Source organism: Marmota marmota, unplaced genomic scaffold (assembly GCF_001458135.2).
Source record: "Marmota marmota marmota unplaced genomic scaffold, marMar, whole genome shotgun sequence".
Taxonomy (NCBI): domain Eukaryota; kingdom Metazoa; phylum Chordata; class Mammalia; order Rodentia; family Sciuridae; genus Marmota; species Marmota marmota.
The window spans coordinates 4,036,006-4,059,935 of NW_025999869.1; the positions used below are offsets into that span (position 1 = coordinate 4,036,006).

General features: G+C 40.7%; 1 protein-coding gene across 3 annotated transcripts in view; it reads right to left on the bottom strand.

The window, feature by feature from the left end:
• Ranbp17 (RAN binding protein 17) overlaps positions 1-23,930 on the bottom strand; it is a 289,845-nt gene that overhangs the window by 47,561 nt on the left and 218,354 nt on the right. For all 3 annotated transcript variants that reach the window (XM_048815568.1, XM_048815574.1, XM_048815581.1), the window contains 3 exons: positions 22,076-22,164; positions 14,194-14,301; positions 12,033-12,115 (listed from right to left, as the gene is read on the bottom strand). In XM_048815568.1, the coding sequence (XP_048671525.1) occupies positions 12,033-12,115; positions 14,194-14,301; positions 22,076-22,164 (280 nt within the window). The remainder of the gene's footprint in view (positions 1-12,032; positions 12,116-14,193; positions 14,302-22,075; positions 22,165-23,930) is intronic.

The window sequence follows — 23,930 nt, forward strand, 5'->3', positions numbered from 1 at the left end:
CTGCATGGTTTGACAGTTCATTTTCATTGGTGCACTGTAGCTGTCCATGATGGTGGGATCTGCTATTACCCATTCGCACGTGCACACTATACTGCAATATAATTTGGCCATACCCCTCCCCAGCACTTGCCCCCTTCCTCCCTCGCTTGGTCCCTTTCCTCTATTCTGCTGATCTCTCCTTGATTTTCATGAGGTCCACTCCCCACTCTTTCTTTTCCTTTTTCCTCTCTATCTTCCACATATGAGAGAAAACATATAACTCTTGACCTTATGAGTTGGCTTATTTTGCTTAACATAATGTTAAATTCCATCCATTTTTCTGAAAATGATATGATTTCATTTTTCTTGTGGCTGAGTAAAACTCTGTTTTATACACACACATACTACATTTTCTCTATCCATTCATCCATTGATGGATCCCGATAGTTGGGCTATTGTTAATTGTGCTGCCATAAATATGGATATTCACATATTTCTAAAGTATGGTTTTAATTCTTTAGGGTAAACACTGAGCAGTGGTATGGCTGAGCAATATGGTCATAAGACTTTCATGCCTGGACTTTAGAGGAACCTCCATGTTGATTTCTTTTCTTTTCTTTTTTTTAAAAATATTTATTTATTTATTTTTTAGTTTTCGGCGGACACAACATCTTTGTTTGTATGTGGTGCTGAGGATCGAACCAGGGCCGAACGCATGCCAGGCAAGCGCGCTACCGCTTGAGCCACCTCTCCAGCCCTGATTCCTTTATTCTTCCTTTTTTTTTTTTTTTTTTCGTACTGGGGATTGAACCCTGAGGCACTCAAACACTGAGCCACATCCCCAGCCCTATTTTGTGTTTTATTTAGAGACAGGGTCTCATTGAGTTGCTTAGTGTCTCATTTTTGCTGAGGCTGGCTTTGAACTAGCAATTCTCCTGCTTCAGCCTCCCAAGTTGCTGGGATTACAGGTGTGCGTCACTGTGCCCAGCTTCTACATGGATTTCTATCGTGATTGTACTAATTTACAGTCACACCAACAGTGAAAAGTGTTCCCTTTTCTCCACATCCTCTCCATCATCTATTATTATTTATATTCTTCATGGCTGCCTTTCTGACTGGTGTGAGATAAAATCTAAGTGTAGTTTTGGTTTGCATTTCCCTGACTACTAATGATGTTGAATATTTTTTCATATATTGGTTTGGCCATTTGTATTTCATCTTTTTTGACAAGGGTCTGTTTAATCCATTTGCCCTCTTCCTGATTGGATTATTTGTTTTTTGGTATTAAATTTTTGAGTTCTTTATATACTTCAGATATTAGTCCTCCGGACAGCTCAGTTCTCAGTAGCACTGCACTACATTCCAAGTCTTTCTGTGCTACTAGTCTCCACTGACTCACCTGGTGAGAGTTACCTTGGTTGTTTCCAGGTTTGGGCAGTTGCGAAATGAGCTGCTATAAACCCCTATGCAGGTTTTGGTAGACACGGGTTTTCAACTCCTTTGGGTAAATGCCAAGGAGCAGGATTGCTGGAGTGTATGATAAGAGTATGTGAGCTGTGTGAGAGACCGTGGCACTGTCTTCCAGAGTAGCTGTGCCATGGAGCATTCCCCTGAGGGGTGAGCCAGAGCTCCTGCATTCCACTCCCTGGCACCCAGGCAGTCCTCTTCCCAGCTGCCTCTCCCCCAGAGCACATGTTCCCTTCTAGTCATTGGATAGCTCCTTTCCCAGTTTGCTTACTGGTGTACCCAAAGATCCTGCAGTAGGCACTGCTGTTCTTAATAAACATCTGTTGAATGAATGGGTAAAGCTCATAAAGCTGACTGTACAAAGCTATTGACCTGAGCACTGTGTGTGATGATGGAAAATTAGATGCTCAGCCAAAGTTAAATAATGAATAAATAATGACTATATGACCATAAAATAAAATACTCTGCAGCTGTTTAAAAAGTTGAGAAGGTGAGGCAGGAATGCGAATGTAGCTCAGGGGTAAAGAGCTTGCCTACCATATCTGGGATTCAATCCCAGCACACACACCACCCCACCCCCCACGGGAAATTTATATATTAACATGGAGCAATGGTCAAGGCACAGTAAAAACCAGCAAATTCTAGAATAGCAAGTATTTCATGATACCACTTATAAAAAATGTACACATGTAGACATTAAAAATATGGCAGGAGATATACACTGCAACACACTGGTAGTATTACTGGATTTTTCTCCCCATGAGTGCATGATTTTCTTTATTTTTGCAGGACTGGGGCAGAGCATCATGCATCCTAGGCAGGTACTCTACCACTGAGCTGTAACACCAGTCCCTAAGTGTGCTATTCATAATTAGGAAAAAAAAAAAGCAAAAAAAGATATTTCTAAAGAAAAAAGATAGAAAAAAAATGGCGGATACCAAAAAATATGATAGAAAAAGATGTAGCAGTATACTGCTTGTGAACAGTGGTCTTATGGTGCTGAGGTGACATCCTTCCTGTCTGCATTATGGCCTAAAAGCCAACGACATGAAAGATAAAATCAAATGCTGATGTAATTGCTTTTAGGATTTTCACAGTAATGTTGTCCAATAATTTAATTACAAATTTAGTAACTAACAAAGTATGTTTCATTTCTTTTTTTGAATAAAATATTTTACACAGGTTATTTTATAAACACATTAGTGGAGAAAAAAATATTAAAAACCCATTAACTTACAACCAAACTATTTAAAATTTTCTGTGTTTTCTTTCAACTCTCACCATGTGTACAAGTTTTATATTACCTATAGCACAGGTATAATTTGAATTCTACTTTTACACAGCATTGCATATATGTATTTCCTATAAGATGGTAATCTTAAAAGTATAATTTTAATTGCTACACTTTTTTATTTCGTATGTGTACCAGGGATTGAATGCAGGGGCACTTGGCCACTGAGCCACATCTCCAGCCCTATTTTGTATTTTATTTGGAAACAAGGTCTCACTGAGTTGCTTAGTGCCTTGCTTTTGCTGAGGCTGGCTTTGTTTGAATTCGTGATCTGCCTGCCTCAGCCTTCAGAGCCACTGGGATTTTGGGCATGCGCCACAGCACCCAGCCTCTTGAATTGATATATCCTTCTTAAGCATTTCATATTTAAAACACTGTGTCCCAATTTTTCATAATTATGAATAATGTACCATCAAAGACTTTTATGTATTTATTATCCTGCATCTTTGGATTATTTTCTTAGAAGAAAAATAAAAATATGATTTTATAAAGAGTATAAACTTTTTTTTTTTTTTTTTTGCAGTATTGGGGATTGTTACTTAGGGTATTTATTTTGGGACAGGGTCTCACTAAGTTGCCAAGCTGGCCTCAAACTTGTGATCCTCTTGCCTGGGCATCCTGAGTCACTGGGATTAAAGGTGTGTGCCACCTGGCAGAGTACATTTTCATGGTTCTTTTCTATGGAGCCACACCAAGTAACAGAAAGAAAACAGAGAAAAATGAAGTAATTTCTAGTATTTAAAACTCATGGGGGCTAATTTTATAACCATTATATGTGTGTGTATGTGTGTGTGTGTGTGTGTGTGTGTTTTCTTATTAGTTGAATGTAAATCTAACTATAGCCACAATCATTAGCTGAAACCTCCAATAAACCCTACTACTTTTGATCTAGGTTCTCAGCCACTACATGAACGAGCTTACATACAAATACTAGACTTAGGCGCTGGGGCAAATCTTGTCCCAGATGGAATATTAACAAAAAGAAACTACTTCAAACTACTGTTTGAAGATGACAAAGACCATATGAACATTTAGTAAGAGCAAATGTGGTTCTTTAAATTCTTGAGAACTGATGTATCTTTTTTCTTTGTATGATAGCAGGAATTCTGTAAAATTATATTATCAAGTAGGACAGAATCACGTTGATAGGAAAGAGACAGTACGAGATACTCCCAGATGAGCTATTCTGTCCCTTTCTCTTCTAGCTTGGTATCCGGCAAGCCATCTACCATGCCCACTATCAAAGTGGTTTCACAAAAATACAAATAAATCACACCACTTTGTTTAGAACCACTCAGTATTTTCCTTAAGGAAAATACATGCTTACAGATAAAGTTGAAAGAACTATACACTGAAAATCATAAAACATTGATAAAAGCAACTGAAGAAAACACAAATAAACGAAAATATATTCCATGCCTAAATATTGGAAGAATACTCTGAAAATGTCCACACCACCCAAACCAAGACATAGATTCAATGTGGCCCCTGTCAAAATCCCGATGACATTCTTCACTGAAATAGAAAAAAAAATTTTACAATTCACATGGAGCCATAAAATACCCCGAATGGTAAGAACAATTCAGAGAAAGATCAAGTTGGAGTCATCACATGTCCTGATTCAAAACTGATTACAAAGCTTCAGTAACCAAAACAAAATGATGCTAGCATAAAAGCAGATACACAGAGAAGTGGAAAAGAATAGAGTCCAGAAATAAATCCAAACATATAGTCAACTAAGTTTAAGGGCACCAAAGAACACAATGGTTTCGGAAAAGACAAGCTCCTCAATGAAGGGCACTGGAAAAATTGGCCTTCCAACATACAAAAAACCCAACCTGGGCCTTCATCTTCTTTGATACACAAAAATAAAGTCAAAATGAATAAAAGTCCTGAATATAAGGCAAGAAATTACAAAACTCCTAGAAGACTACACAGAGGAGAAGCTTCTGAACAATGGCCTTGGCAATGATTTTTTTTTTTTCCCCAAAAGATCACGCCAAAAGCTCAGGCCATAAAAGCCAAAGTCAATGGGACTTACTAAAACTAAAAAGCTCTGCACAGGAAAGGAAATTAAAAAAATAAAATGTGGTCAACAGAATGGGAAAAGTACTTGCCAACCATTCATCTGATAAAGAGGTAATATATAAAATTTATAAAGAACCTTTACAACTCAATCATGGATCAACAACCCAATTAAAAACACGGGCAAATGACCTGCATGGACATTCCTTCAAAGAACACATAAAAATGGTCAACAGGACATGAAAAGGGCTCTACATGGTTACTTGTTAGAGAAAGGCAAAGGGAAACCCACTCTGAGATGGCCCACCCTATTAGGATGGCGTCATCACACAGTCACACAGGTGGGGGAGTGGAGCTGCACACCTACAACCCCAGCTCGCCAGGATAGGAGGATGGAAAGTTTAAGGCCTGCCTGGGCAATTCGGTGAGACCCTCAGTCTCCAAAAAAGACAAAACAATCAAAAGATAACAAATACTGGCAATGCTGCAGAGATAGGGAACTCATGCACACTGGTGAGAATGCACGTGGGCACAACCATTATGGAAAAGAGCACGGTGGTTTCTAACAAAATTAAAAACCATCACCACATGGGCAGCAATCCCTCTTATGAGCACATACTCAGAGAAAACAGAACCGATGCTTCCTAAAGATGAGTGCACTCCCATGTCCACTAAAGCACTATTTACAACATCCAGGATACAGAAACAACCTAGTGTCTACTGATGGATGAATAGATAAAACAGTGGTATAGATACACACAGTGGAATATTGTTCAGCCCTAAAAAGGAACAAGATCTTGCTGTTTGCCACAACTTGGATAACTCTGGAGTACATGCCACTAAGTGAAGTAAGCTAGATATAGCAAGAAAAATATTATATGATTTCATATTATATGTGAAACCGGAAAAAAATTTCATTACAGAAAAAGAGAAAACAGTGCTCACCTGAGGTAGTAGAGGAGGGGAAGAAATGGGAAGCAGTAGGTTAGAGTCTGCAGACTAGCGGGTAAGCAGGATGAGCATCTAATGTACAACAGGACGGCGATGTATGATAAAAGGGTCCTGTGTGTCTGGGATCCAGGCCAAACGAGTAGATTTTTAGCTGGTCTCATTACACACACATGTGAGAACATGGATATGTTAATTTGCTTCACCAAAGTAACTTTTAAACTCTCTACTTGTATCCCATAATATCATGTTGTAACATTTATTTTAGAAAGAATAAAATTGTGACTCCTTATTTGATTCAGGTATTACTTGATATTTGGTCCCCCCCACCCTAACATTACTGCCTAAAACTCTATAGCATTTGCTTCGGTCTCTAGCAATTTGAAATCCCTGCAGCTTCCTAATACACCATGCTGTTTTATATTTATGTTCTTTGTAAAAGCTATCCTTTGCTTTAAATGCCCTTTTCAAACTTCTGGGCCCTACTCCTTCAAGAAATACCGGCTCCTCTGACCCCTCCGTCTGAATTAGCCTCTCTTCTGGGCTCCCCCAGTACTCTGAATACTTTTCAAGCACAACATTGAGCAGAACGCATCATGATTCTTCATTTTCCTGTCTGAATCCCCTGCTAGACTCAAGTTCCTCAAGGGAAGATCACTAAGCTTCTTTTTCTGTGTGTCATTTTATTTCTTATCCCTTGTAACACTCACAGTATCAGGCATAGTAATTGCTCAATAAACATGAGTTGCTTGGATGAGGGAGTCCATTAGCATTTTTTGCCCATCTATAAAAAAAGCTTTATCTCACCCAGGGAGCTGAGCGAGGAAAGGGGATTCTCAGGCTCTTGGTTTTGCTAGAATGTGTTTCTCAAGATCTTTGCTTTCCTAAGCTTTCTGATCTTGGTTTTGGGATCCAGTCGGGTTTAACATTCCAGGCTACTCTATTTCAAGGCTCCTGAATCATCTGTTTTCAACAACTGTTCAAACTCCCTGCTGACATTTTACTGAGTCTCTGGTTGTGTCAAGCCCAACGCCGTCCTCCCCTACCTTGGGATCATTTAAATACAGATGCGCAGCCAAGTTCTCTCATTCTCACAATGCTTCTAAGGACACGTCCTTCATTTTCATGGTCTTTAATATTTTTCTGGACAGGTGACTGACACCTCTTACAAACAAGTCTTGTGCAACTGTGTATGTAGGTGGTTCTGGTCAAAGTGGCAGCAGAGTCCCCCCCTTTACTCCTTTCTGGAGAGCCTCTGGGGTACTGACACAGACCTTGTGGGCTCTGGAAAACCCAGTGTGGAAACCACTGTCTATGTCATCTATCTAGTCACCAGGAGTAAGTAACAGCAGCTTATATAGCACCTTACAAACCCAATTTATGCACCCTAAGTTACTCCTTACCTGCAGCTGGAGCGCAGACTGCTTGAAAGATGTAAATTCTTAAGCTTAGTGAATAACCTCAGCTTGTTCTACCCATTTTAAAAGTTTAGTTCTTCAGCACTGAGCTTTCTTACAGCAGGCACCTAGGGAAGGGATGGAGCAGCTCCACCCTGGACAGCTATGGAAATGACTGTCATTCTTCCCAATGTGCACTTGCTGACCAACAGATGTCACTAAAGACACCAGCACCCAGAGGCACACAGAGAGAGAGATTAGAGGAATGGAAATTGAGCCTAAAAAACATCCAGTTCTTAAAACTGAGAAGTAGGTTTCTAAAGTAATAACATTTATTACACTGCATGCAACATTTTAACCAAAAATTTAAGAAAGAAATTTCTTTTATTAAGTTGCTCAGGCTGAACGGATCATAGCACTAAGTTTTGAAATACACATTCTTGAAGCAATTTAAAACTCATTAGAAATAATAGGCCTGGGCTAGTAGAAAATGTGGTAAAATTTAATCCTCATCCAAATGTTACCTGGGCTGTACAAACAGGAAATTGTTCTGTGCTACTGTGGCTGACCTCATTGCTGACCCTGAGCTGTAACGGCAAGAGCAGCTGAGAGCGGAGGCAAAATTAAAAACTTACATCAAAGTATATCATGACAGAATGCAGATAAATAAAACAGCATATCAGAAGTATTATTTTTCTGCCAGTCTCACGGAGCAGTAAGGTGGAGGTATTCCACAAATACAGAACACATCAGGGGCACAGGCAAGGAGTCCTCCCTCTGTACCTTCTGGGGCACTGACCACCAGACATCGCCAGGAGCGGTGAGCACAGGAAAAACCCTCGGCTTACCAAAGGAATAAATAACCTCCCAGTCATGCTCTCCCTCATCCTCTAGACCCCTGAGGCTCTCCCTCCAGTGAGCACTGAGACGTTTCAGAGGTAAAAGTACAGGTAACAAAACATCACAGGGGGCAAGAGGCCCCTCAGCCTGGCTACCAGAGCCAGCCCGGGAGGGTGGGTGCGTAGATGGAAGTCCAGTGCCAGTATCTGTCACTGTGGCACAGCTGAAGACATTTTCCATGGAACCTTTGATTTCCCTTAAGTTTGGGGATCAGAATAGTGCTTCACCATAAACATCCAAGGCACATCTTCCTGTGGAACTCTCAGAAGGCAGGAAGGAGAGCAGAAAGACGCATTCATCGTCTAAAGTCATAGGGACTTTGAATGGAATTCCAATTCAGCTCCCTGCCTCCCTGCTAGCTAGTCCTATCTGGCTACCTTGCTCATCTCCATGAGCTTACAGTAAGCAGGGCAGGTAACTGACTGGCCAAGGCAGTCTACACCTTATCTAATTGAGCCCTCCCACTGTCCTGTGAGGTATGTATATTTTCCCTATTTAAGCAAGGGAAGTAAACAACTCAGCCAAGGTCACATAAGTAGTGAGCTGCAGATGATGCCACCTACCTTGAGGATTCAACCGGGAAATGTATGAAAAATGACCTAATATAGGAAGGAGCAGGCATATGGCAGATGATAAAAACTGGAAGTCACTAACACCAGTAATCAAACTTAGAAGCAGAGCCTTGCTTGTCTTCTAGTCTTTCTTCAGTTAAAAGAACATCTTAATGGCTTCCCAAGGACGCTCGGAGGGTTTCTCTCTCCTTGTCCCCTTGCTCCCCTCCCCTCCTTCAGTCTCCCTCCTCCTCCCCTCCACACCACCCTCAAACCTCTCAACCTCTGCGGCAGCACCTGGTCTCTGAAAGACAACTCAGTGGGGAGAGGAAGCTTCTGAAGCCCACGGAGCTTCCTTGTGCCTGTTACTGGACATATGTGCTGTTCAAGAGAGCCAGCAGTACTGGGAGAGGACGAGTCACTTTCTCAATATCCCCACTGCAAGAGCGAACAAGCCCCAAAGGAAACAGTACATTCATGAAAGAAATGATGCAGGAAAGATAGCACCGTGATGATAAGAGGAACCTAACACTGGTGTAGTTCAAGCTCTTCTGATGTCTGATCCTTGTGTATGCTGCCCTGTTTCATAATGGGGATTATTATTTCCTCTAATGAAATAAGGAAACCGAGTTAACAAAGTACTGCACTCATTACAGGCAGGGTGGTCTAGGCAGGAGGTGCCCTGGATGATGAAGACTCTCAGGCCACGAGGCCCTGTCCAAAGAAGATGCCCACAAGAGAATGGCTGCGGATGAAGGGGCACCATCATGAGTGCCCGCTCCACGCTCTCCTGGGCAGGGCCTCCACCCAGAGCAGCTCAGTAAACCCCCTAACCCTGCACAGGCACCCAGGTCAGTATGTCTTTATTATTCCTAATTTTAGATATGAGAAAATTAGGCAAAGAGGTTTAGTGTCTTCACTGAAAGTCATGGAGTTGATAAGCACCACGATTGGAACTCAGACCTTCTAATCTCCAAAAACTGTGCTTTTAAGCATATGCCACGCTGTTTTTGGAACCATACATCTTAGTATGAAAAGACATGGACAGGACACAAAACTAAAAGTGGAACAAAGACCTAGGCATTAGACCAGAGACCCTGCGCCTACTAGAAGAAAATGTAGACCAACTCTTCATCATGTCAGCTTAAAAATAAAATTCCTCTATTAAGATTCCTAAAATGCAAGAAGTAAAATCAAGAATCAATAAATGGTATCAAACTAAAAAGCTTCTTCACAGCAAAAGAAACAACCAGGAATGCTGTGCCTACAGAATGGGAAAAAGTCTTTTACAACTAGGTGCCCTCAAGCAGATGAATGGATAAAGAGAATGTGGTATATATAAACAATGGAATATTACTCAGCCATACAGAAGAATAAAATTACGGCATTTGCTGGTAAATGGATGAAACTGGAGACTACCATGCTAAATAAAATAAGACAAAAAACCAAAGGCTGAATGTTCTTTCTGATAGATGGATGCTAATACACAAATAGGGAGGGGGATATACATTCATTGGATTAGAGAAAGGGGAATGAAGGAAAGGGAAGGGAAGGGGGATGGGAATAGGAAAGACAGTAAAATGAATCAGACAGAACTTTCCTATGTTCATATATGAATACACCAACGGTGAAACTCCAAATCAGGTACAAACACAAGAATGGGAAGTTATACTCCACGAATGTATAACATGTTATAATACACTGTACTGTCACGTGTAGCTTAAAGAATAATTAGAAAAAGATTGAACAGGCTGGGCGCAGTGCACGTGCCTGTAATCCCAGTGGCTCGGGAGGCTGAGACGTGAGGATTGTAAATTCAAAGCCAGCCTCAGTAATGGCAAGGTGCTAAGCAACTCAGTGAGACCCTGTCTCTAAATAAGATACAAAATAAGGCTGGGGGTGTGGCTCAGACATGGACAGGAATTAGATATACCCTGAAAACTGTATTTAGAAAACATAAAAGGGGGTCTGTTTGCTTCTAGAAGGCAAAATTTCTGTATGATTTTAATGTGTCTATCTTCAAATAGACATAAAAGTTGTGGCAATGTTGTTGCTGATTACAATGAAAATAAGAGTGAATTTACTGACTTAAATAGGTGGGGGCTGGGGATGTGGCTCAAGCCACATGCTCGCCTGGCATGCGTGGGGTGCTAGGTTTGATTCTCAGCACCACATTAAAAAAAAAAAAAGATGTTGTGTCCCCCGAAAACTGAAAAATAAATATTAAAAAATTCTCTCTCTTTCCTCTCTAAAAAAAAAAAAAATAGGTGGTTTCTAGTTTGCATGTTTGATTTGTAGAACTTTTAACCTCAAGTTCTACAAATCAAACATGCAATTAAAACAGCATGTGTTAGAAGAGGCCTACAATGTATATAGACACGAGCTGCAGAATGGGTTTCTAACTTAAATAAAAATTCTGCGTTTTGAATTTTGTTCCTAAACACATGCATGTACATCAAAAAAAATTGGGGGTGCTGGGGATGTGGCTCAAGTGGTAGCGTGCTCGCCTGGCATGCGTGCGGCCTGGGTTTGATCCTCAGCACCACATACAAATAAAGATGTTGTGTCCATCCAGAATGAAAAAAAAAAAAAATTCTCTCTCTCTCTCTCTTTAAAAAAAAATTGGGCTTCAAAAATTTCTGTGAGATCTGTTTTTAGGTACTCAAAAAGAAATACAGGAATCACAGGCTATTTTTTTTCTTTCTTTTTTGGTGTCACTAGGAATGGAATCCAGGGGCACTATACCATTGAGCTGCCTGAGATCAGGCAGGCAAAGAGGAAGAAAAAGAGGACACAAAGAAACACCTCTTGGGTAGAAGTACACTGCAGAGCTGCCCAGAGAGCCAGCACCAGCCAGCATGTGCCAGACTACAGAGAACCCTCGTCCACCCTGTCCCCATGCCCTGAACATAAATCCTAGAGGGCAGAGAATTCCACAGACAACGCTGTCAGAATTGGCAAGTATTAGGATGTATGGCAGTTCTTAGGCCCCAACAATAACCAAATTCCAAGATTTTGATCTAACAGGCAACATTCCTTAGAGAACTCTGCTCCTAGTAGGGCAGTGCCCCAAGGTTCCCTGTCATGAAACATTTACTGCTCCTTACAAGGACATTTCCCCAAAATTTAGGGACATACTGGTCTACTCATTCCTTGATCCAAGAAAGCAAACTCTCTGATGCAAGTTTGAGCAATTTCGAAAATGCTACAACTTTTTAATATTCTATCTAGCGTATTCCCTTTGCCTACTGACCCTGCAAGTTCATCCAAACGAGAGTCATCAAGCTGGCTAGGCAAGGCCGACCTCCTCCATGCCAGCCAGCATGATGGCTCCCTGACTCCCTGCACTCCCTTTAGCCACTGCACAAATTCATACAGATATGAAGGTTTGAGAGAACAAAATAACTAACATCTTTCTTTTATCCAAAGAGATAAAGTTATATTGCAGAGACAAATATGGAAAAGGACACTCACCATAAGTGCAAATCATTTTACTAGCTTCTCTGAAGAGAAGAATTCCATTAGGAGATGATACATCAAAATTCAAACGCTGGGACCTAGAAAATAGAGCAAGAAATTAAACTATATGTGCAGATAAAGAAACCAAATATAGGTTGAAAATGTCCAGCATTTTCATTTATTGGAAGCAGTAGCAATACAATTATTTCTTACACTACCATTCCAATCAACAACTGTTGATAAAATATGTATGCTAATTTCCTCACGACAAAGATACTAGACAATTAAGAAGGGTTTTCTTTTATTTGTTGATTTAAAGAGTTTATAAAGATAGTATCTGACACCCTATATCACAGATTTCTCACCCCTCTTCTTTTTATGCAAAGTGGTTGGTGGATAGTAAGTAAAAAACCTTACGTGTACATGTATAAGTTTATACAGAAACGTGGACAGAGTTGTATTTATAATCTGACATCTTCTATAGTATCTGGTACCTATTTTTAAAGCAAGTTCTAAAGTGACATAAAGGAGATGCAGGTACTTTTAATACTGCACAAATTTATAATGAATCATGTGGCCCTTCAAGCAAATTTCAAACACATTAAATTACACTACAGATTATGGTGTCCAGTGCCCCTGGATTAAGTGTAGAGAAACAAATGCAAAAGTTCTCTGAGAATATTCCACTTCCCTGGTTCCTGATAGGTGTGGAACAGGGTCCAGAACTGACAAGCCACCCTGACACAGTTCTACTTTTAGAACATTTCTTTGTCTTTAGTTGGCTCTGACATGCTCTGTTGATGTGCTTTCAAGATATGATTTTTTTTTTAAAAATTAGCAACAAACCAAAAACCCAAAAGCAAACACATTGTTGAAGTCCTGTTTGCCACAAATAGAACTGTTGTTTCCCTATGTGTTTTCAAAATAGCATCCCCTGCAATAACGTCTGAAAAATATTATTATAAACATGTGATAATTGTATGCAAACACATACAATTCCTGATTAGAGAAAAGAAATGGAATATATACATTTGCATTACATTCTAGAGAAATACAGATAACATTTTCACTAGGTAATTCTTAGAATATTTGTGCTAGATATCAATTATATGCCTGTGGCAGACATAAAATGCTTTACAATATATAATGCAATGATTTTTTCCTTTACTAGTAAATGCTGTATCAGTAACATATAGTATCAACAATCTGGTTTAAAAAATGACATTTGATGGACAAAAATTTCTAATATAAAATACAAAGCCAATCTTCTTTTAGTATTTAAAGCACTCCACAAGAATGGTTTAAAAAAAATTAATGTTTTCAAAAGAAAAATACATTTCTTTGCCAGGTCTTTTCCACCTCATTTTAGAGTAAAGATTTTAAATTGCAGTGGTAAACACTTGGCAAGAGAGAGACAATCAGAGTTGCACCCCCCTCCCCTGCTGGCATCTCCCTTCATGGCGCTGTTTACAAGGAGGCACTGATGGAGCAGGACGGCTAAGTGACAGGTAATTTGGTGCTGAGCAATATTCACAATGACATATTTTAAAGAGGTAAACACAATTAGCTTGTTCAGTTGCTCTCTTTTAGCTACATTTTGTTAATATTTCTATGCAGGGTTTGTGAATCTCTGCTGGTCTATGCAAATTCTAAGGGCCATCCAGGCAATTTCCAAGAAGTGTCACAGTTGCTATTTCAGTGAAAACTGTGAGTGCATGAATCATCCAAACACATCCTGGCATCAAGGAGGAGGCACAGCGTCCAAGTGGAAGCGGGGACAATCCCTAGTGCTACCAAGGCAACAGCCACGTGCCCATGAGCTGCTCTGGGACGTAGGTTCTCACACACAAAGTGGAGATCCCCTAAACTTCTTTCCTGCTCTAAATTCTATAGGATTACAGTTAAGCAGGGAAATAGTTGAAAGAGCTCTCCTTCCCTCCACTTTGTGACTAAATAATGGAGCTGTAGTCTTCTAATGTTTCCATTTCCCTAATCTCCACATGACCCAAGGTCACTGTGTCTCTTTCCCAGTTGTATTTCTCCTCCATTTGTCCCTTCCTCATCTCCCTCCTCCGCTCTTCGGCCCTCTCTATTTCCATTGCTGTCCCCATCACCTTCATCTCCGCCCCTGGGTATGATGTGGGGACATTCTCCCACTTCCAGTTACGTTGCCCACCTGTTCTGCATCAGTTCTGCGATAAGCTTCAAGATGGGAGTTGTGCACGCTGGCTCCGCGTACCACTGCTCAACAGCCCTCTGCAGAACTGGGAGATACGTTGGGTACCTTCCGTAAAAGTCTGTTAAGGAATTTAAGGGTCTAAAAACAAACAACAACACAAAACTAAACTGTTTCTGAAAATTGATGCCACCTGTTCCATGTTTAGTATACAATGGCAGTAATTTTACGAATGACAAAGTCTTTCCAACCTGTATGCCTATACTTTTGGTGGCTGCATATGATCTGCATTTATTTGTAATACATCCCATTGATTACACTGTTTTTAGTATTATTTATAAATGGAAGCTATACTTTTAAAATATCATGCAAGTTACATTTTTAAAAAGTTTGTTATAGTTATAGATGGACGGCATGCCTTTATTTATTTTTTATGTGGTGCTGAGGATCAAACCCAGTGCCTCACACATGCTAGGCAAGTGCTCTGCCACTGAGCTACAGCCCCAGCTCATAAGTAACATATTTAAAAAATTATATTTGTGTTGTAGGAAAGGAAAATAAATTGAGTAAAAGAGGAATAAAGACATACTTGAGTCACTGTTATCAGGGTTTCTTGGGAACTATATAAAGAAAAATATTATGAAATTTTAAACACACATAGAAATAGTAACACTAAATCTCATGTATCTATGTCCCAGCTTCAGGATTACCTACATTGCTTTTTTAAAGTTGTTAACTTGCTTTGCTTGGTCCCACTTATAGCTACAAGAAACATCTGGGATGCCAGCTTGAAGAAAAGCTGAGCAACTATTAACACACTCAGGGTCAGCAGTGCTAAAAGGCAGTCTCATGTGCACACAAGAAGAAACTCTCCAACATCCGCATGAGCACCAAGGAGTGTATGCCCTCCAAAAAGCCCCAGACGGGGATGTGAGAACCTGGTACACTCCTGAGCCAGCGTCACCAGCCTTTGGAATTACCTCCTCTCCTTGCCAAACAGACACATAAACACAGGACCAAGGCCTAAAGCTACTGCAGAAAAACTTCAACAATGCCACTGCTTTCATTTCTTTTTTCTTTCCCCATCTTTTTCTGATGTTTTCTACTCTTCTTGTCCATTTCAGGTGAAAGTGCTGAAAAGAACCACTGAATAGTGTTCTTTTTTCTGTGTGGTGTGGGTAGGGGTCTCCAGGGTGAGAAACTTCTCCATGACCTGATGTCTTGCTCTTGGGACATATCTCTAGCTCTTCAGCATGGCACACCAGGCCCTTTAAGATGTGGCTCCGCTCCTGCAGCCTCACCGCCTGGCACTTCTACTCTCCCTACAGCCATGCACCGCTCCCTGCAAATCTGTGATGCTAAGGTGTCTCCTCTCCTCCTGACACTGCTTCCTTCTGCCCCAGTCCTGTCCTTCAATACCTAGCTCAAGTTTCACCTCCTCTGGGGTGTTTTACCCATTCTGTCAAATGGCAGGAATCTTCCCCATCTCTGTTCAGGGAGCACTTCTGACCACGTTATATAACATAGTGACTCAAGGTTGGCTGGCTGCTCATACATCTATCCCACTAGACAGTGAGTTTCTAAAGGGAAGAAACCTGTGCCTCCCTCCTAGCTCCCTGCTAATTCCTATTTGCCCTCCAGAGTTCAATGCATATCAGTTATTCCAGGAAGCCATTTCTGACACGCTGCAGGCCCCCACCCCAGCCTGAGTTGGGAGTGATTCCTAGGTGCGACTGTAGGATTCTGGGCTAGCGTCACATGACACTTCAGCATCAGCTTTCTGAGGGCAGGGACTAGGTACTTGGTATGCACAGCCTGGCACAAATGTAGGTTTCAAAAAATATCAGTCCCACAAACCTGCCAATCTATAAATGAGGTCCAGTGTGCTTAATCAGAACTGTTTAACTGTATATTTCACTTTGAAGCTTTAGAAAATAATTTACATAAAGAAAATAAGTCCTCTAAAGCCTTAAGAGTGCTTTCCCCACTAGAGTTGCCATGTGAAAGCTGTGTTTATAATGAAACAAGTATTTAGTGAAGTCCTACTCTGCAACAAGCACTATTGTGAGAGTCTCCAGAGACACCAATGAACAAAACATTAGAGAAACCCTTGCCCTCATGGAATTGATATTCTGATAGTATAGAGAACAAAATAAGTATTCAATGTAAAGGAAAATAAAGCAGGGAATGGAGAAGTAGTGAGTGTACGTGCACGGGTAAGATTTCAGTTGAATGAGGATGATACAAATATACTGAATGAGTTTGATCATGAACTTTACTTTGGCTCTTGTCAGATAACTTACTTTTCTATGTCCTGAAAGCTGTTATTTTTGAAAGATGGTGCTCTATACTGTTCTTGGGGCCAGGGACCCAGAGTTAAGGAAGACGCAGTGTTTGCTCACTGGGAATTCATGCTGGGAATTCCAGGGTGGCACGGGGATAAGGAATGTGAAGAATACTAGAATTCTGAGGCAGAGCCAGAGGAGCACAGGTAAGAAAATGTTCCATCAAGAGCTCACTTGAGGGAGCATTAGTGAGAGAACATCTGAAGGCCCACCAGGAAACTGCAGAGATCCAAATATCAGAACTAAGCCCAGAGAGGCCCACAGGTCCCTGTGCCAAGCACTCTAACGGCATTAGGACCGTGGTATTTTTCAGAGCACACGGCATTCACTATGGACAAAGCCAGGGGACGTGAGGGGATGTGCTTTTTTCTGTGTGGAATGAGAGTGGTGACAATTCTAATATGCTTCTGACAGAGGTGACTGCCACAGAGAAGATGAGTGATTACTGGAAAGCAGAGCAGAGGTCCACCAAGCCGAGAGGTTGAAAGGGCTTCACAGTGAGAGCAGCAGGCTCAGACTACAGGTGAGATGGAAACCCACTCTAGGAGCTTAATTTTCCAGTGGCCTTATGAGAGCTCCACATATAAGATAGGATGAAGAGGGCGGGAGCCCTCAGGTAGAAGAGGCACAGACCTAATTTCACCTAGATTTTCTCAATGAATTCTGAAGGTCCACATCAAGTAAGTGAAAAACAATGGCATACAGCAACATCTTACTGGACGCTAAGTATAAAAATGTGAAAAGTATCGGATTTTTGTCTACGTAACCATCCATCCATGTACGCTGTGGTTTATAGTTACCATGCGCTGAACCCCAAGAAAGCAGTAATGAGTAGACTTGATTCTTTTCCTCTGGGATTTCACAGCAGAGAAAGCATCAGAATACACCAGAAGGCCAACGCCAGAGTTCTTACTAAAACCTCCAAGAGATAAGGGTCTGAGGATGGGATTCCTAAACAGAAACAGCCGGCCACTTAGTTCATTTAAAGGTTCTCCAGGAAGATGCAAACACCTGGACCTTTGTTCATGAAGGCAACTGTGCTGCTGGGAGCCCCTCCTCTCGGTCCAGCAAATGCCTGTCCATTCTCTGAAGCTACCTGAATTCTCCCAGGAAGCCTCCCTATTTGGGAGCCTCCAAACCAATAATCTCTTCCTTGTCTGTGTTTACCTGGCCTGTTGCAGGTTTTCTGTTTTAGGGAGGGTGGTGGTATTGGGGATTGAACCCAGAGGTGCTTCACCATGGGACAACATCCCCGCTCTTCTTATTTTTTTAGACAGGGTTTAACTAAGTTGCTTAGGAACTTGCTGAGGCTGACCTCAAATTTACAATCCTCCTGCCTTAACCTCTAGAGCTGCTAGGATTACAGGTGAGCACCACTGCGTCTGGCTTGTGGCATGTATCTTTATCTTAACACATGGATGAATAACTGTTCATTCCTTTTTGTGTCTACTAGACTGTGAGCTTCTGAAAAGCATCATTCTCCCTTATGCCTGGCACAAAACACAGTCAAAACATGCCTGCTCTGTGAATTTTCAGGCTTACTTTCTTGCCAGTTTCTATCTGTCCAACATCATATCGCCAACTGCTTTCTTCATGACTTATTCTTCTGCTCGGCATAGTCCTAGCTGCTCTGGGAGGTTGAAGCCAGAGGACTGCTTGAAACCAGGAGTTCAAGAACCAGCCTGGGCAATAATATAAAACAGAAAAAGAAATATAGTTCTAATTTTTATTTTTTTGGTACGAGGATTGAACCCCAGGACACTTAACTACTGAGCCACATTGTTTTGTTTTGAGACAGGGTATTGCTAAGTTGCTGAGGCTGGTTTTGAACTTGCACTCCTCCTGACTCAGCCTCCTAAGCTGCTTCGGTTATAGGTGCACACCACCACACCTGGCTATAGTTCTGATTTTGTTGGTCAATCAAAACCTATTCCTATGGAATAAGGATCTACATTCTATAGCTTGGTATTCAAGGGACCCAGACAATCTGTTTCCAAGCATGAAGTAAGTGTTATCTACAATAAAACATCTTCTTTGTTGCTTCCTTTCTAGTCCTGGGATGAGGCTAACTGAAAATCGGTCTCTTCCCATTTCCCTATAGACCAGTCCTATGTATTTGGTACGATTCAGGGCCAAGTCTTCAGGTTTACAAAGGCATTCCTGACCCCCAGCTAAACACCATCAATTTCCTATTAGTATTTTGTTATGTCACTGACCACTTTCTACGTGTTAGTACAAGTCATTTATGTAGATAGTGGAGTCTGCTGAGCTAAAGCTCATTTGGGGGTAGGATTTGGGTCTAAGTAATCTCTACCCCTCATGAGGCCTAGTGCACTGGACCAAGAAAGCCCAATGTGTTAACTATTTAAGTGAACCAGGGGGATTTTCTCATCTCATTCTGTTATTAGGAAAGGAAATAGATAGTGGTGGACAGTGTGTCTTTTGTGACAGAAACTGTACCAGAACTTTTACATAATCACAGAATCACAACACTTTTCATAACAGAACTGCAAGATGGCTATTAACAGTCCTGTTCTACGGAGATGAAAACTATGATATGGGGACACCAGGTAATTCACTCACGACCCACAGGCTTCCAAGAGGTGAAACCAGGACTGGGATCTAATACTGTCTTATTGTGAGGTCTATGCTCTTCTGCATTTCACCTTGTTTTGTCTGTCTTTGCATGATATGCTTATGCACGTTAATAAACAGCACTGAAGGCCTGACTGGATATCAGTGAGTTCAAAGAGCACGACAATTAAGACCGAGTGTGAGGAAACAGCATCATACGCATTCCTTCCCCCGCCCCCCACAATTCCTCTGGATTTTTGATGCTTCAGTCTAAGGACAGCCTGGGACAAGTTTAAACACAGTTATTAAATGCACTACAAGGGAAGGAGTCTCCTTATTGTTGCATTCTCACTATGAGGCAAAGAAGTACACCAGTCGGTCTCTTCAGTTCTCTAGTTGTGGAAACAATTTATCAAGATGGTTGCTGCTCACTTTCAGGCAATTTAGTTTTGGAGGGACAGAGTGATAAGCAATGTAGTTTGTAGCAGTTAATGCAGTCAGTGTTTGTAGAAATGTTTTTGAATTAAATAGCTAACCACTAAAATAGCATTTTATCAAATAATTGTCATAAATAAAATGCATTTTGACTTTAAGATGACATGTGCTCTTATAGGAATGTTTCTTCTGCATGCTAAGGATTGTATAACATATTAAAGAATACACATTTATGGGGATAAAAGGCAAATAAACTTCCCCAGCAGTAATGTGGGAATCATCACTGACGGTTTGACATATCAATATTTCAGGAAGAATAAATGACTTTCATATCCATGTTTTTTTTTATCATATACTTATTCATTTTTGCATTACTGAATACTTTGGAAAGAATCTGTACTTTATCACCTGAAACTGCTTAAAGTATTTCGAAATATTTTAATAAAGCCTTTTGAATTATCAAATAATGTAACTTTTAAACAAATTTTACTATTATTATAAATATTTGCTCTTCATCCCTTGCCCAAAGGAAAACTATAAATCTTGTCTCAACTGAATGAACACCATTTATCATATTCATTTCGTTGTCAATACAATTATGAAAAGCCTTTGGCCTTTTCCCAAGGAAGCTGATTTGCCACAGAAACTCAATTATTATAAGCAAGGCCAGTACCAAACCACTGCATTTGGCAATCTAACACAGACTCCTGCATAACTGACACTTCGCCCTCCGCCCCTGACCCTAATAACGTCGACATCTATGGTCAAATGGAGGAGACAATGGTTTCTAGCTCAAAATGAACAGTAAGTCCTAAGATTTTCCATTTGCTATATTCTGCCATCTGCTGGACAAAAGTTTCATTTCAGCTAGGTGCGGAAAGAAAGGAGTTAAGAAATGGAGAACTAATTTGATCCTTTGGTACTGGGTGTGGGGGGTGGTTCTTGACCTCAAATGGTAGCTAAAACTGCTGAAGAGAGGTAAAATGCCAACTGCTGAGCTTCAAGAGAACTATCGATACCAGAGTGCCCAGACTGGACTTGGGTAATTTTCAATATAAATGAAAAGTTTTGACTTTGAGAGCTGATGTTTCTGTTTGAAGAAACAGAAAGGGTATGTAGGTCAGTGAAGTTTGACCTTTAAAATCAGAGGACTTATACCTTTCCATGTTAGAACTTACAATCTCCACACATGTACGTTATATGCTTAGGTAAATGACATATCTGATTCTCCAGAGACATGGAAAAATCTTACCTCTAAACCTTTCCTGAGCACATAAATCTGAGAAGTAGTGTAGGGGCTGTGGCTGTGGCTCAGTGGTAGTGCACTTGCCTGGCATGTATGAGGCACTGGGTTTGATTCTCAGCACCACATATAAATATATAAAGGTATATCAACAACCAAAAAAAAATTAAAAAAAATACGAGTGTATACTAAAATTAGTGTTTAAATATTTGATAACGTACAGAGTTCTCTTGAACATGCCCATCTCCCCTGCTGGTTATGCTTTTGGCCTTAACTGTGACACGGCAGTTGATAAGAGCCTTTAGAAGTTTCTTTTGCAATTTATGAAGGAAAGAAAGGGTAAGAAAGGTTTGACCTTTCAAAGCAAATCAAAGTGTGACTTAAGAAGCTGCTTAGCTTTAAACTAGAATTTTTTCTCATGTGCTCTGAAGATTACAAGTTTAAAAGGAATGAAGCCATTACTTACACTTACTCTAGAAGTTGTCACTTCCTATTAGGATCAAAGATGATTTGTACCCACTGTTAAAATGTTGATAACTATTTATGACTAGTGATTATATATGCTAGACATTTCAGAAAAAGCATTACATATTTTAATGGTCACAGTAAGCCTTGACACTGCATAATCCCCTTTTTTTAGATGATGAAACTAGGTCTTGAAGAGAAATGACTTGGCCAGGTTCACACAGTCAAGGAGGGGCTGGATTTGCAGCCTTGTCCATCTGGCACCAAAGCCTGTGCTCTGCCTCCTTGCACGTGATGGGCACTTCTATGGGAGACTTCTTCCCTGTCTGTACTGAACCTTAGCCATGGCAAATTCAAATTTTACCCCAAATGACAAATCCTGACTACTGACTTCCTTCTCTTTTCATGTCCATTAAAATTTTCTTCGGGATGAAGAACTGTGGCGTGATGAATTAAGGCCTGCTCAGCCTTGCTCGTTGAGATGAGTAGATATTCAAATCTGCTCAACAATGACCAATGGCAGGATCCCATGCCAGTCAGGTTTTCCCTGTACCCCCAACATAAACAATCACAGGGGGAAGCGATTTTTAAGTTGTCAATATTTAATGGCACCAAAAAATTGACCTCTCTGAGTTGGGTCTCCGAACGCTGTGCTCAGTTATCTGCACACTGCCACTGTGCTGTAATTTTTAGCTGATTACACATTAGTTCATTTAGCTTTGTTTCCTCTTCCCTACTGTGCCATACTATTAAACGAAAGCGAGGGGCCTGGCATCCCTCTGTGCACAGAGCTGGTATTGTCACAGTGTAATAAGGATACATCCAGTCAAACAGCATGGTGTAGCTGGTCTTTGTGTTCAGTGCAAAGGCAATCCCTCGAAGATCTCTTGCCAGCCCGATCAACATACGCTGTCAGTGGGAAAGAGACACAGTAATTGATTTTCACGTTAGTGCAGAGCAGATGGAGTAATAATCAGGCAATAATGACCACATATCTGATTTTGATTCATTAGCTAAAATGTCTCGTTCAGGTCCCTTTCTATAGAAAACCATAGACTCTTTAAACAAACAGATCATCAATCTGCTAACCAATTCTACTTTGCTTCTTATAAACTGAGCTACGTCACAATTCTAGAAGCTTAGAGTTATTTAGATTCTTAACATATTTTGTTTGGATACTGCCAAATTTGGGGATGCGGGGAGTGACCAAGATTGATTATTTCACAAAACTGATATGTACAGGGTCTAGACATTATTTAATAATAGCAACTCTTAACACTGGCCTGCATAAAATCATTCTCACTATACAATTTAGAGTCCACCCTGGAAACGTACTGATATTTAAAGATTCCTAAAAAATGTTTAATAACTTAGGACAAAATAAAACTGGCTAAGTGACCTACTGGTACTATGACACAACCAGAATGGCAGTCACAGACCTCAAGTAAGGAAGAGCTTTACAGTCAATGTCATGAGACTTTTAAATCCTAGGTTCACTTAATTCTTAATTGCTAGTCAATTTATCTGTCTCAGATTTCTCATCTATAAGAGGGGCAAACAATGCCTCTAACAAACTCTGAGGAATAATCTTGTAAAATGCCTCAGCAAGAGTGTGAAACACAGCAAATGGTCCTCAGTATTCAGTTTTATAGGGGGAGTAAAAAAAAAAAAAGAGAAAAAAAAAAGTAAAAAAGGAGAAGAAAGAAAGACCTTCTCTTGAATAAAAGAGATCTGACTTGTATCCTGGACTCTTAATTAAGCTGTCCTTAGGATGATGCTTGGGAAGAGAAAAAGAAACCCATGAACAGATGCTAGAATGTCAGAACAAAGAGCACAAATAAACATAATTGCAGAACAAGGGGGTGGGATAATTGAGATATGCAATCGTGACTTCTGAAGATACTGTTTCAGGAAAAAACGGCCAGAAAATGGCCTCTAAACTTTTCTTTTTATCAGATTTCTCTTTTTCTTCATACTCTGATAATAAATGAGACTCATGTTCAGGAAGGAGTTAAAATGATCATTAAGGAGGCAGTAGATCCCAACTGTCATCTGAAGGACTGAAGAGCACTTCAAGGGAGCAAGTGACAGTTCAACTGTCACAAGTCTCTGGCATCTCCTCCTGCCCCCTACTCTTCCTAAGAGCCGACTCAACATACCTGGATGTTGTCCATAAGAACATGCACTTTCTACTGTCCAACGGTGTATGGAAGGCCCAAGTTCTGAAGCGGAAAAATACTGTGCCTTGAAGGCAATGACCTGCTCCTTTTCTCTTCATCCCCCATCCTGTTTTTCTGCACCTGACTGGCCTCCTTGTAGGTGCTGTGCACGACCCACTGCTGCTTTTCAGCATTCTGCTGGGATGCAGCCTTTCTTCACCCCTGGAACTGTTCCGCTCTCTGTCTCGGCTCTGCACATTTCTGACAGCCTCCAGAACAGAGCGCATCTTCTAAGAAGCCTTCTTGGAACAGTTCTGTTCCGGCTGCGGTATGTGCAGTCCAGGGATTCTCTGTGGGCCTCTGCCACCGTCAAGTTGGCCATTTTGCTGTTTTTACTACATACACTTATACATTACAGGCTACACTTACAAAAAGCTTCCACTGACATACAAAAGACCCACCACTCAACTCTAAATTAGTTACCAAGAACCATGAATCCTGCTTTCTTTATACCTA